This window comes from Chrysochloris asiatica, unplaced genomic scaffold, assembly GCF_000296735.1.
Source record: "Chrysochloris asiatica unplaced genomic scaffold, ChrAsi1.0 scaffold00176, whole genome shotgun sequence".
NCBI classification, from domain to species: Eukaryota; Metazoa; Chordata; class Mammalia; order Afrosoricida; family Chrysochloridae; genus Chrysochloris; species Chrysochloris asiatica.
Window position 1 is genome coordinate 76,444 of NW_006408694.1, and position 14,723 is coordinate 91,166.

General features: G+C 37.0%; 1 protein-coding gene across 1 annotated transcript in view; it reads right to left on the minus strand.

Moving 5' to 3' along the window:
- Window positions 1-7,665: 7,665 nt before the first annotated feature.
- TGS1 (trimethylguanosine synthase 1) overlaps window positions 7,666-14,723 on the minus strand; it is an 80,646-nt gene continuing 73,588 nt past the window's right edge. Inside the window, exon 13 of the mRNA XM_006871845.1 lies at window positions 7,666-7,788. Coding sequence (XP_006871907.1) covers window positions 7,666-7,788 — 123 coding nt within the window. The remainder of the gene's footprint in view (window positions 7,789-14,723) is intronic.

Sequence of the window (14,723 nt, forward strand, 5' to 3'; positions counted from 1 at the left end):
CAGTGGTTAAAACTCACTAGCCACTCCTTAGAAACTCTATACCATCATTGTGAGTTGGAACTGACTCGACTGCACTTAACGACAACAAATGCTGGTTTGGTAGCCCTTTGGGTTCTTTCGGTCTGGAGCAGAGCTTGTCTGAATCCTGGCACCAAAGATGCCCAGCCAGCCTCCACACACTGGCATGGTGTTGAACTCCCGGAGAGCAGGGTTTGCACTGGGGGTGATTGAGGGTGGGAGCTAGCCATACCTCTTGTCACCAGCGAAGCATGTGAAAACGAGGACTCACACCTTTCCCACTGCCTGAGTGAATCTGCCCTACCAGGCCACCTTCTGTCACCAAAGCGGTTCAAAATTTCAGTATGGTAGTAGTTTGTCTGACCAGCCATTCTCCCTCACTTGCAGTGCCCATTCACCTTCTCCTTCCAGTAATACACTTCTTCAACCTTTCCTCTGAAGTTGAGTTCTAGGATTTTAATCTGTGTCTGTTTCATTTGGTCTCATATCTTTGTGTAGGGGGTCTGTGTATTGTGTCTGCCTAATCTGCCATCTTGTGGGAAGTCCCTTAATATGATCTTTATCATCTTTATTACCCACTACCCATTATACTGTCTCCTTAAGTGAGGCATGTAGGATTTATTTTTAGTAATAAATAGTAAAAAAAAATTATTATAAAATTAATAAACAGAAGTGAGTTTTTCCATTTATGATACTATTTGAAATTTCTTTTAATGTACATTTTAATTTTAAAAATTCACTGAGTTTAAAAAAGCTAAACAAAACACCCCTCAAAAAAAAGTAAACAACAACTAAGTAAACAAGACATATTGACAGAGACATGGCATCCTTATGAAGGTGACAGCAAGTGACCAAAGTGTGGGGTCCCAGTGGCTGGAGTCCTATCTCTGCCTGGCTAGGCCATGACCCGGCAGGTCGGGGGTTAGGGAACATTTCATGTGAGCAATGTTTTCCAAGCCCATGAAAACAAGAGCTGCCGGAAGGCAGGGGTTTTGGGTTTGCTCATGCTACATTACAAGCACCTAGAATAGGCATGCAATAAATGTGCTAAAATAGAATTTTTAAATTTTAAAATTTTTAAAAATTTTTAAAATTCTGAAGAAAAAATTATTTTGAACCAAACTTGACTACCAAATATCAGGGCAATGTAAAAACTAGGTTATAAAAAACAATGTTTTACCAATTCTCAGGTTTTCTGAAAGGATGCCTAAGACTGTTCATTAGGATAAATTTTAAAAAGGAATCCAAGGGAGATATGATTAATTAAACAAAACCATTCTTTCACTTTCTACCCCCTCCCCAGCAATACAAGTAAACCAAGAAATAAGTGTTGAAACATAATGAAGTGTTTAAAAAATATTTATTAAAAAGGCAGAATCATGATAATATATATAAACATTAAACATATTTGGAACTAAAATTTCAGATCATCTCAACAAAATGTTGAAGGGAAGAAGAGTAGGGGGCATAAAACTGTACTAAGGGAGAAGGCTATGTATGTAGTTTAACTCTGATAGTTGAGTGACGAGGCCAGGAGCCAAGGAATGCTGGCAGCCACCAGCAAGGCAAGGAATAGATCCTCCTCTTAATGGAGTATGACCCTGCTGACATCTTGATTTTGGTTCAATGAAACTGATTTTGGACTTCTGGCCCTAACAGATATGGAGAAAATAAATTTTTGTTTTTTAAGCCACCAATTCAATTGTCCCCAAGTAGTATTTTGTTACCGCAGCTATAGGAAACAAATACAGTACACTATTACAGGAAATTAAAATTCCATATGAAATTATGTTAAAAAAAATTTAAAAGCCCATATCACATGCTTTTATAGGGGTAATTCCTAAACCAATAGAATTTAGAAATGTTAAAAAAAATTAAGGGATAGAAAAAGATGTATTGAGTAAACCCTGAAAGAAAGAGAAATGCACAATTTACGGCCAGATTTAAATAGAATTTGGACCCAAAATGTTAAAGTTATTGTTTAAAGTTTGGTGGGGCTTCTAAAAGCTTATGGAAATTGTGAATGAAAAGAGCATGGAATTTTTCCATGAACTTTTTGAAGCCCCTAGAAAATAACCATGATGACTGTATGCACCTAATGTATAAAGAATCATACAAAGCTGTTTACTCAAAATGTGGTTTGCATTCTGGAGTCAGATTCAGCAGCAAGTATTTAGATATAAGCTTATTGTTATTGTTAAGTGCCATCGAGTCGGTTCCGACCCTATAGCAATTTAAAATTAGAAATATTTTCATTTTACCAAATTATCAGTTGGTAATGGATTGAAGCGTACTGGTTACGAATCGGGCTGCGAACCGCAGGGTCAGCAGTTCGAAACTATCAGTTGCTCCATGGGAGAAAGATGAAGCTTTCTGCTCCTGAAAAGATTTATAGTCTAGGAAACCCTGTTCAGGGTCGCTATGGGTCAGAACCGACGCAAAGACACTTAACAGCAACACTGGATTGAAAACAAAGCAAAAACAACCCAACCAGTTTTCCACTATTATTGGCATGCATGGATATCATAAGAATTGCAAAGAGAAACAGACAAAACCATAATCAGAAATAGATTTCAGTATACTTTTCTTAGTAATGAAACAGAACAAAAATAAGAATGTAGGATAAACAAACCAACTGACAAGCTTAAGAGATAGCTGTGTACCCAATAAAGAGCACATTTTCTTTTCAAATATCAATGGAACATGTATATTAGATCTCAGAAAAGCTCTAACTAAAAATTGCAACAAGTAGAAATCATATAGGTTACTTTTTTGTCACAATGAAATACACCACATGCAGAAGAAAAATTAGAAAACAAATTAGAGAAAAATAAAAAAATAATCATAGAATAAATGCAAACAATGAAAACATTTTTAAAGCTTATGGAATGCCAACCTTGCAGCACTGAATGAGCATTTGTAACTTTACTATGCAAGGGTAAATCAAAAAGTATTGCTACAAAGTCATAGACACCTTTATTTAACAAAAATATCAAAATGCAGTTACTGCCTTGCAACATATCCTCCTTCCAGGTCTAGACATGTCTGAAGGCAGTATTTCCATCTCTCCTGGTGTGGTTCTGTAGAAACAGCACTGTGAACCTCAAAGTGGACCCTAGCTGTTTTCAGGACTCTTTGATTTGGAAGAGCTTGATTATTATATGTCTTGGTGATTTTCTTTTGGGGTCTATCCTTCTTGGGGTTTGTATAGCTTCTTGAATGCTTATCTTTTCATTTTTCAGGATGTTAGGGAAATTTTCTGCCAGCAGCTCTTCAACTGTCTCCTCTGTGGTCTTGTATGATTCTTCCTGTTCCAAAATTCCAATTATCCTTAGGTTATTATTCCTCTTCATGTTGTCCAACATGTATCTTAAGACTTCCTTCAGATTTTTTTTTTTTCCCCCTGCTTGTTCTTCTATCTTAGTAGTATTGAGAGATTTGTTTCCAATCTCCCTGGTTCTGGCTTCCATATATTCAATTCTGCTCCTTTGCCCTTTCAATGTATTGTCCATTTCTGATATTAATAATTTATTTTTGCAGGCTTTGAATTGTTTCCAATGCTATTTTTATCTTGTTTCTGTAGCACTTTCCTGATTTCATCATTTTTCTCAACCCCTTTGTGTAGTGTTTGGATGCACTTCAATATCATTCTCCTGAATTCCTTACCAGGCAGGTCCAAAGCCTGATCTCCTTCCTATGGATATTCTAGGTCTACCTCTAGCTCATTTGATTCAGCTCCTGTATTTTGTTTCTGGACGTGAACTGAGCTGTTTGATTGTTTCTTGGGCATTTTCAATAAATAGATGAAATGTATGTTGCTGTATCATTAAGCTTTCTGAGTGCCCCCTGGTAGATGCAATCAGGAGATAGACTTCCCTTTTCACTTCATTACTCTACTCAGGATAATTGTAGCAGGTGTTGGCTATCTGTGTAGTGTATGTTGTTGTTAGGTGCCATCGAGTCAATACCGACCCTTAGCGACCTTATGCATAGCAGAATAAAACACTGCCCGATCCTGGGCCAACCTATCGTTGCCACGCTTGAGTCCATCGATGCTGCCACTTGGCCAATCCATATAATTGGGGGTCTTCCTCTTTTTCTCTGACCCTTCACCTTAGCAAACATATCCTTCTCCAGCGATTGCTCCCTTCTGACAATATGTCCAAAGTAGCTGGTAATGATTTTTGCCTGGATGGTGGGATTTTAGAGTGAGTGATTGTAGCTTGGCTATATGGCCACAATTGCTGTCTCTTCTTGGATAATGTAGAGAGAAAGAGCTCCCTCCAGGTTAAAACAAGAAAAAAATAGCAAAACACTCCAGGTGTTTCTCCTAGTGTGAATCAGTTCCAGCAGAGCAGATCGGTAATCATGCGCAGTAGAACCCTCCAGGAGTGGGGATGTGGGTGTGTCTGCTTGCTCAGGCATTCCCTCTAGTCATTAGAGTGGAGGTGCACCTTTATCCCTGATGATCGGTCAGGTCTCTACTACCTTATTCCCTGTGCCCTTCTCAAGATGGCTGCGCCAGGTGTCTGCTTTCAACTGCCACTCAGCAAATGCTACTTTTCTTGCTTTTGTTACAAATTCTACTAACAGTAAGCCTTTGATACATTCCTTTATATGTAGTTCAGAATTCCAGGACCATCCTGTATATCTGCTTTATCTGGTGTTTTGTGCTATTGCTGGCAGAGGTCTGCTTGGCGCCTCTCCCTAAACTGCCATTTACAACCCCCCAGGTCTCATACAATTAATCAGGACATGCAAAGTAAAAAACATCATATTGAAACAGAAGTAAAACTATGCAACGCTGGTGAGTGTGGGGAAAATTGTCTTTCATGTTCAATTTATGAGTATACATTTTTGGTGAACAGTATGATCTATCAAATAATGGTGGTGGTGGTGGTGGAGATAGTGTGCCGTGGAGTTGGTACTGACTCATAGCGACCCTGCACAGGGTTCCCAAGGCTGTAAATCTTTACAGGAGCAGAAAGCCTCATCTTTCTCCCATGGAGCAGCTAGCTGGTAGTTTCAAACTGCTGACCCTGAGGCTAATAGGCCAACTCATGATCACTATGCTACCAGAACTCCTTCTACCAAATAATAAGCCCAGAAAATCTCCCTCCTAGATATAGTCACGCAATCATACACAGTGCATAGCTATCTTCACTAATAAAAACTAGACACAATTTAAATGCTCACGATTGGAGCGTGGCTAATGAAATTCTTATTGATTTTGTCCAATGTGTCTGTCAAGAATGTATGTATTGATGTGAAAAAATATGTAAGGCATTATTAATTAAAAAAAAAAAAAAATCAAGTTTCAGAAGACTGTGATCCCATCCATCCTGTAGTGTGTGTGTGTATGTTTTTACTGCAGAAGAAAAGGCAAGGATACATAGCAAAGTGTCAGCGACAGTCAAAGTGCATTAGAAAATTCTTTATACAGCCTTGTAGTTTAACAAGGAGAAAACTAAAGGTTGGACAAGAACAAGGGCTGCTGACTTACTCACCTCTATTTTATTATAAGCAGTTCCAGGGGCTTCATTTTTCATGCATTTTATACATTTGGCTCCTTAGTTAAGATTCTGTTTGAATAATGGGTTCACACAATAGTCTAGAATGCTTCTTACACCCTTGAGCACTAACATAATATAAAAGAGTCTACTAAATCTACTAAATCTGGGCAGGAACATGAAATTTTGGTTAAATTTACAGTTCTACCCATATAAATTCATATAGAAGTTCATGTATAAGACAAATTGGATTTAATATTCACAATATAAAAGCAAGAAAATGTGTGGGCTAAGTCTGCATATGAAAGATTACAGTGACAAGAAGCCTAGGTGGTGACTTTGGAATCAGTTTAGCCCTAGCTTCCTTTTCTAAGGGGTTAAGTTATACTTTAGATCTGGATACTGAGTACAGAACTATTTATGACCAATGTTGCCAGCGTCTTTAAAATGGCGACAAGTGTCTGATAAATACTCTGATGCAACACTGGCAAAAAGTATAAACACCAAGAATCTTTGACCTGATTTTTGATGTTGAAAATTAAAAATTTTAAGCTTTAGCCAACAGCTCAAATGCTAATGCACTGCAGGGGGCTTCGATGTTTGCAAAAATATATAAGATGTAGAATATTTGCAAAAATATTAACTTCATTTCCCACAAAGTTTTTGAAGCCCCCATATTAAAGATCCTAAATTTCTAACACTTATTGAGGACAAAAACATTTTCATTTCTACAGTCCCATTCCAGCTACAATCATGTTCTTTTTAATATTTATCACACTCACCTTATGAAACGATAAAGGCTCCAGATCCAATCCTCCAATGGCAAATGTGTCATTGTCTCATCTTGGATATGTCTGATTCTAGCATCATTTTTACCTACTTGGGAAAATGCCCCGATACACCATTGTAGGTGAATAAGTAAGCAACACATAATTCTCCTGTTTTATTTCATTTTAATAGAAAACACTTATTTATTACAAAATATATTTTGTATTGTTTTTTGCAATAACCAATGCAAAAACACTAAGTACAAAAAAAGCGATGTTGAAAAGCAAATTCCAGATGGAGAAAAGACATGTATTTCTTTTTTTTTTTTAAAAAAAGTATTTTTACTCTGGGAGCTGGAAAGATCATTCTAAAGGACATAAGACCTAGAAGCGAGAAAGAAAATGAACAATATATTTGACTTAAAAAAATCTGTCTTATAGATGTACTTTTTCAAGAACATATATTTATCGGTAATGAAAAATAATTGACAATCACAATAAACTAAAAACAGGTCCAGTGTTCATTAATAACAAACTGATTAAATGAATTATGGCATGGCCATAAAATAAAACTATGAACTTAAAAAAGAATGCAGTGTATCTAAGATACACTATTAAGTAAAGGAACTGTATACATATGTGTGGGTATATAACAGTGCATCAATGAGAAAAATGGTATTATCAGGCTACATCATAACTCTTTTGTCTTCTACAAAGGAATTAAAACAAATGCAGCTATTTCTAGATACAAAAATGAAGGGCAGGGGAAAGGATTAGAGGGCTTTTACCTTTTTCATTTTGTATCATTCTATACTGTTAGTTTTTAGTCTTAAATGAATAACATTTATTTTGATAGAGGTTATAATGGGTGGGAGAATTAATTCTATTCTTTGTATCAAAAGGGTTGGCATCTCCACAAGACAAAGACCTGGTATTTGTTCCTGTAAAGATTATACCGTAGAAAACTATATGGGGCAGCTCTCCTCTGTCACATGGGGTTCTATCAGTTGAAATTGATTTGTCAGCATTTAACATCTTAAGAAAATAAGATCATAAAAATGGTATCAAATCAAAACAGACAAAATTAAATAAATACACATACACCATGACATTAAGCAAAGGGGCAGGTCTGTCCTCCTCATACAATACACTTATACTTCATATATGATGTACATGGTGAACATTATCCCAGGATGTCAAAATACTTTACTGATATTCATCAAACTCCTGTGAGTGACAAGTTCTATTTCAGATGCTGATATAAGACTATGGGCGCCAAACTATCCGTGACTTCAGGAAGAAATTACAGGTATTAGTATCTGAGGGATGTGCTGATCACTGTGTTATCTCTTCTCCTCATGCCACGTAAGCTATGTTTCAGAGGCAGATCTTTGGATTAGATCACCAAAATAAGCAGTAATTGTCTTCAACTTATTGTTAAGAAAGTTTTGCTCTATTTCTACTTCCCCTCCAGGACCAGCTAAGGATGCCACCTAAAAAAGAAACAGAAGTCACACAAACAAAACTTCAAACAAACCTTTCAATCAGTGTTTTATCAACCAAGCCCTTCAAGTAACTGTTGTTGTTATTGCTTTTGTTAAGTGCCGTTGAGTAGGTTTTGACTCATAGCAACCCCGTATAAGGTTTCCAAGGGGTGGATGGTGAGCTTGAACTGCTGACCTTGTGGTTCAAACCAACCTTTCAGTCTAGCACATTAACCCACAGCACCACACCAGGACTCCTTTTAAGGAATAGGACCTCTCAAATGATCACTGTTACTACTCAGGTAGGTATTAATATAATAATTTATGGCAGAAATACTGTTTCAGACATTATAAATATAGTTTTTAATGTGAATTGAGTAAAAGTTTAGAGACAAGATGATCAGTTTTGCATTCAATAAATCATACACTTGGTTTCATCTCAATGATTACAAGCCCTTCCATGCAAGAACAGTTGTCCTATTTCCTCCTTGTGTTTACTCATGTAACAATATCCTCTTTCAAATTCTTATATATATGTACATGAATATATATGTCCCGGAATCCTGGTGTGGTGCTGTAGGCTAAGGTGTCAGACTGTAAAGTCGTTTGAACTGGAAGGTCATTGGTTCAAGCTCACCAGTTGCTCCTTGGAAACTCTATACAGAGTTGATATGGGTTGGAATGGACTTGATGGCACTTAACAACAACAAGAGCAATATATGTCCCACAACTATGTAAGAGTATATATATGTACTCCTGGTGTGACGCTGTAGGATCAGCATTGGACCGCAAACTAAGTCGGTGGTTCAAGCTTACCAGATGCTCATTAGAAACCCTATCCAGGATCGCTATGAGTCGGAACTGACTAGACAACACTCAACAACATTGACAACAACAATAACAATATATATATATTTCCCATTCTTCCTCTCATACCCATTCAACCTGTGTTGAATCTACTCACAGACCACTGCTGACCTTGCAGTTCAAACTGACCCTGCAGTCCAGCGCACTAATCGACAGCATCACACCAGGGTTCCTTAGTTTACTCTTCAAAAAAATCAGGTTGATAACTTGACTTGCTTATTCTCTACAATGATCCATTGAAATGTGTGTGAGAACTCTATATAAACTTTCCACATTTCATTTACTTTAATAGGATGGATGCTCTTTTGCATGCAAGAGTTTTTAAAGGCTGTGCTCTTCTCAGATAACTTTCTCCTTCCAAGTAAAGTCTATATTTAAAGAGTGATACACTTTCTATTGCTACAGGCTGGTGGGAAACTAGACATTCTGTGTGGAAAATGCAGCCTGAATTTCAAAGAGCATACTCATAAACTTGGGAAATTCAACTCATTGTAAGTTCAGGTTCTTGTGACATGTTAAAAGTTTCTTGACAACAAAGTCAGCTTCTCTGTAACTGTGATCTTTCTTAAGCTTGAAATACTGCCTCTTAACTCATTTTAAAAATTGTACATATGAAATCAATTTTCTTCATTTTCTAAAAAGAAAAAAAACATGATTTTCCACTGGAATTCTAAATAATAGACTTGAATCTAAATAATATAACAGTCTTAGAGATCCTACGGGCAGTTCTATCCAATCCTCTAAGGTCACTATGAGCTAGAATCAGCATGAAGGCAATGAGTTTGGGTTAGTATCTTTGCTCCATGTAGATGCAGATCATGTGAGTGAACTACCAACTTAAACTAATCCTGGCAGTTTTTCCCAAGAATCAAAATCATGTGCTAAGAGTATATTTACATATAAGAGAAATGAAACTTCTGAATCTACAGTTCAATTTCACCTGGGAGTCTAACGAGCAGCTCAGAAACAGCTCTAGGTCACATGAATAAAATGTATAATAGCAAATTTGATATAATTTATAAAATTGTGCCTTTTCTTGTAACAGGAATAGTATATACTATTTTTAAAGGTCTAACATTTAGATTCACTATTGACCTGTCAATTTGCCATACTGTGATGCTAGAAGATATGCTACCAGTATTAAAAATACTATCAAGGTCACCCTTGGCAGACAAGTTTCAGCAGATCTTCCAGACTAAGACAGACAAGGAAGAAAAGCCTGGGAATCTCCATTTGAAAATTAGTAAATGAAAACACTATGGATCACAAGACACTACTGTCTAACAGATGACTGAAAGACAAGGCTAGGTTGCTGTTGTTGTTAAGTGCCATCAAGTCAGTTCTGACCCATAGCGACCCTGGGATAGGGTTTCCGAGGAGCATGTGGTGAGCTTGAACTGCCAACCTTGCAGTTTGAATGGCTTTGCAGTCTGGCATATTAACCCACAGTGCTACACCAAGCCTAGGTTAGAAGGTACTAAAAATACACACTGACTGCACCAATGGGCTCAAACACACCAATGATTATGAAGATGGTGCAGAACGTGGCAACCTTTTATAAGAGGACTTCAAAAGGTTTGTGGAAAATTCCATTAGCTTTTAATTACATTTTTTCCACTGACTTCTTGAAGCCCCCTTATAGATAAATGGCAGTAAAATCGAATTTAATCTCTTTATAAATCCAGTAGGAGTCCAGACTTGCTAATTTCATTTATTCTTCTTTTAACCGAGAGAATCTAATCCCTGGAAGAATGCTATAAACATTTAAGGATTTTACAAACATGTATGCTTGGGTTCCAGTTCAGAAAATAAACAGAGAATCTTTCTAGGTGGGTCAGGGTATCAGTAGCTTTAAAAAGCCACTCAGGGATTCTAATATTCAACCTAACAATGAAATCCGGGGACATGCACCCAGGAGACTCTCAAGTGCAACAGAGTTAACTGACACTCACTGGACTCCAGCCTGGCCTTTCTCCTTCTGCATGGCCAATATGCCCTGGCAAAAATGAATCCTTTATAAAATAAGACATTTGAGAATCATAAGGATTTCATTGACAAAAACAACAAACTGGATTATAAATTACATCAATGTAGACAGGATAGAACAGATTATGAATTTACAATTCACCTAATAACACATTAAGAAAATCAAATTGAGTAAAAAGAAGAAAACAAAGAACAATGCTGAACTATTAAGTACAGAGACTATACCTGCAGAAATAAAAACCACAATAGAAGGAGGGACACAATGGATACATCTAAGGAATGAGTTAATTGGAAGAACAAATTTAGGCAATCACCCAGAAGGGAAAAAGATGAGTCAAAACACCAGAAAACATTAAGAAGGAAGACTACTATTCACAGAACAGATGTCCCAGAAAAAAGACAATGATGATGAGGAAAACACAGTTGAAGAAACAATGGAAATACCCAGTCCTGACAAAAACATTCAATAAAATAGGAATAGAAAGGAAATCCCTCAACATAATTAAGGCCATATATATAAAACCAATGGCCAACATTATTCTCAATGAAGACAAACTTAAAACATTTCCCTTGTGAACAGAAACCAGATGAGGATGCCCTTAGTTACCACTCCTATTTAATACAGTGCTGGAAGTCTCAGCCAGACCTATAAGGCAAGATGAGAAAATTAAGGGCATCCAAATTGGCAAAGAAGTAAAACTCTACTTGCAGATGACATATCCAACACATGGAAAATTCCAAAGACTCAACAAGAAAATAACTGGAAATCAATGAAAGATTCAGCAAAGCAGCCTGGTGGAAGATCAACATATAAAAATCAGTTGGATTCCTTTACACTACTAAAAACTCTGAATCCAATACCGTTTACAATAGTCACCAAAGGATGAAATACTTAGGAATAAATCTAACCAGAGAAATAAAAGACCTATGCAAATAAAACCACAAAACATTAATAAAAGACACCAAGAGACCTACCTAAATGGAAGAATATAATATGCACATGGATAGGAAGACTTCACATTGTGAAATGTTTGCAGTCACTAAGCCACTGTTGTACTTAAGTGTCACCAAGTCAGTTACAACTCATAGTCAATTTAGGTCATGTGAAGAAATGAGAGAATGACTTAAGAAAAATGAATGGCCTAGATGTAGAGCTAGAAAATGCTTCTGAAGAAGAATTGGTAATGGAACCAACTGAAAAAGAATTCAAAAGAATGAAACTTTTGTTCCTTCAAAGGATCCAGGAAAGCAAGACCACAGTAAAACAAACAAACAAACAAACAAAAAGACAAAAACAAAAACAAAACAAAAAAACTTTAAAAGAATTCAGGAAAACACTACAAGAGCAAACAGACAAAATAAATACAAATTTCGAAACAATACAAAATCTGCATTTAGAAATCCACAAGATTAATAAATACTAAGATGTCAACAATGGACAACACCAAGGAGTAGATACAAACCAACAGATGCAAAAATTAGTGAGCTTGAAGTTAAATCTCTCAATACTAGCATGCTAGAACATGTTACAGAATGAAAGGTTCCTAAGATAGTCTAAGAGTTATGTAGGACACCATGAAGAGGAAAACTTATGAGCAATCAGAATTCTAGAACAGGAAGAGAAAATAAAGAGCACAGAGAAAATTTTTGAAGAGTTGGTGAAAGAAAACTTCCCTAACATCATGAAAGATGAGAAGATACATACATGTAAGAAGCTGAACAAATCCCAAACAGGATAGAACCCCAAAGAAAATCACCAAGACATATCATAATCAAGCTTTCCAAAACCAAAGACAAGGAAATAATTCTAAGAGCAGCTATCTGAGCTCTGTGTGGTTTCACTGTAGTGAATTATAGAACCAAGACAAGAAGTACAGAGTGTTGTGGGAGGGGTGGTTGGTGTCATTTTCTTACAACTTTATAATGCGGATGAGTCTTGAGGACCCATGCTGAGTGAAATTAGTCAGTCACCAAAGGAAAAATACAGTATAAGAGCACTATTGTAAAAAGTCATGAAAAGATTTTCACAATAAAAAAAAAAACCCACCACCAACAAACATTCTTTGGTGATTGTCAGGGGTGGGAGGAAGGGCTATCCTCTGGCTAGAGGGTAGACACATGTTAACTTGGATGATAGGGAAGGTAATATACAACAAGATGGAGGTTGGCAGAAGAATGATGAAGGTTGGGGAAGACATGGGGAGAAGTACAAGAGTTAAAGGGAACAGATGTAAATATTGTTATATACACAATTCTACAATAACAGTGATTTCCAGATAGATACATTGATAAACACACAGCGTGAATGAATGGGTGTTGGAGGGAAAGTGGGAGTATACTCACAAATATATGAAGGTCGTTTTGTTTGTTTTGTTAAGTGACTACTATTCAGTTCTGACTCATAGCAACCCTGCAAAGGGTTTTCAGGGAGTGGCTAATGGTTAGCAGTCCACTGCTTTTCCTAAAGCACCACACCAGGACTCCACACAAAGGTTGTTTTTAAGTGCTTAGAGTTTCTAAGGAATGGCTGGTGGGTTTGAACCACTAACTTAGCATTTCAAACTGACCTTGGGGTCCAGTGCTTATCTTGTAGCACTACACCCTGGTTAGACAGAGGATATTATGTACATGTTGCAAACATATCCATGAATGTGGTAGATCACACAGGGAGCAAAATTATGAAAATTTCTTAGACATTACAAATACCTTGAGAGAATCAGGACCACAGTCTTAAGGGACACTATGGTCAATGGTCACAACCGTCCACAAAGACAATGTTCTCTATCCTACTTTAGTGAGTAGTGACTAGCATCTTAAAAAAGTTCATGAGCAGCTATCTAAGGTGTAATTTTTGGTTTCTTCTTATCTAGAGGAAAGTGATGAAAACTGAAATGGCTTAGAAACAATGTGCTCAAGGGATAGATGGATCACGTAAACATCAGTCTCCATGATTCTGAGAACAGAAGAACTACATGGTGTCCTGCTACCTCAATTAACTTTTCTGAAAGGGATTACATTAGAAGATCCTGGATAAAGTGGGAGAAAATGTGGAAGAAACGCAAAATCATAAAAAAAGAGCGCAGGCTTACTGGTAGAGACCGGTGTAACCATAAGACCACGAGCCTTGGTGGCCCTTCAGGTATGAAAGGGTATAAAACTTCCCTAACATCATGAAAGATGCGCAGATAAGCATATAAGAAGCTGAACAAACCCCAAACAGGATAGATCGCAAAAGAAAATCACTAAGACATATATGTTGTTGTTGTGCCATGGAGTTGGTTCCAACTCATAACAACCCTGTACAGGATTTCCAAGGCTTGTAAATCTTTGTGGGAGCAGAAAGGCTTATCTGTCTCCTGTGAAGACATATATATCATTATCAAAGTTTCCAACACCATAGACAAGGAAAGAATCCTTAGAGCAGCTTGGAAAAAAACAAAAAGTTATCTACAAAGGAGAACCAATAAGGTTAAGCTCTGATTCCTCAGCAGAAACCTTGCAGATTAAGAAGGCAATGAAAAGACACATACAAAACAATGAAAGAGAAAAAGGAGCTAAATGCTCCCCAGAAAAAAAAGATGAAAAGCTCACATGGATAGCTCTTAAAGGAGATCCAAGGAAAAAACGACACCTAATAACATTAGAACTGTGGTATACTGACTATGAAGTCCTGGTGTGGTGCTGTAGGATAATGCACTGGACCAGAAGGTCAGTCTGAACCAAAAGGTCGGCGGTTCAAACTCACCAGCCACTTCTTGGAACCCCTATTCAGGGTCACTATGAGTTGGAACCGACTTGACAGCACATACTGAATGTACTGCAAACTACCAGAAGAAGAAGCAAGTCAGTCTTAGAAATAATACAATCAGAATACTCTTTATAAGTGAGTATGGCAAGACTTTAGCTCACTTACTTCGGATACATCATCAGGAAAGAACAATGCTAGAAAAGGGTATCATTTACAGTAAAATAGAGACAAGAACTGACATAAATGCTGGATCAACAGGCTTAAACATACAATGGTCATGAAGATGGTACATGGACAATGTTTCTTCTATTATTCAGATTGCTAAGAGTTGGAGCTGACAGGA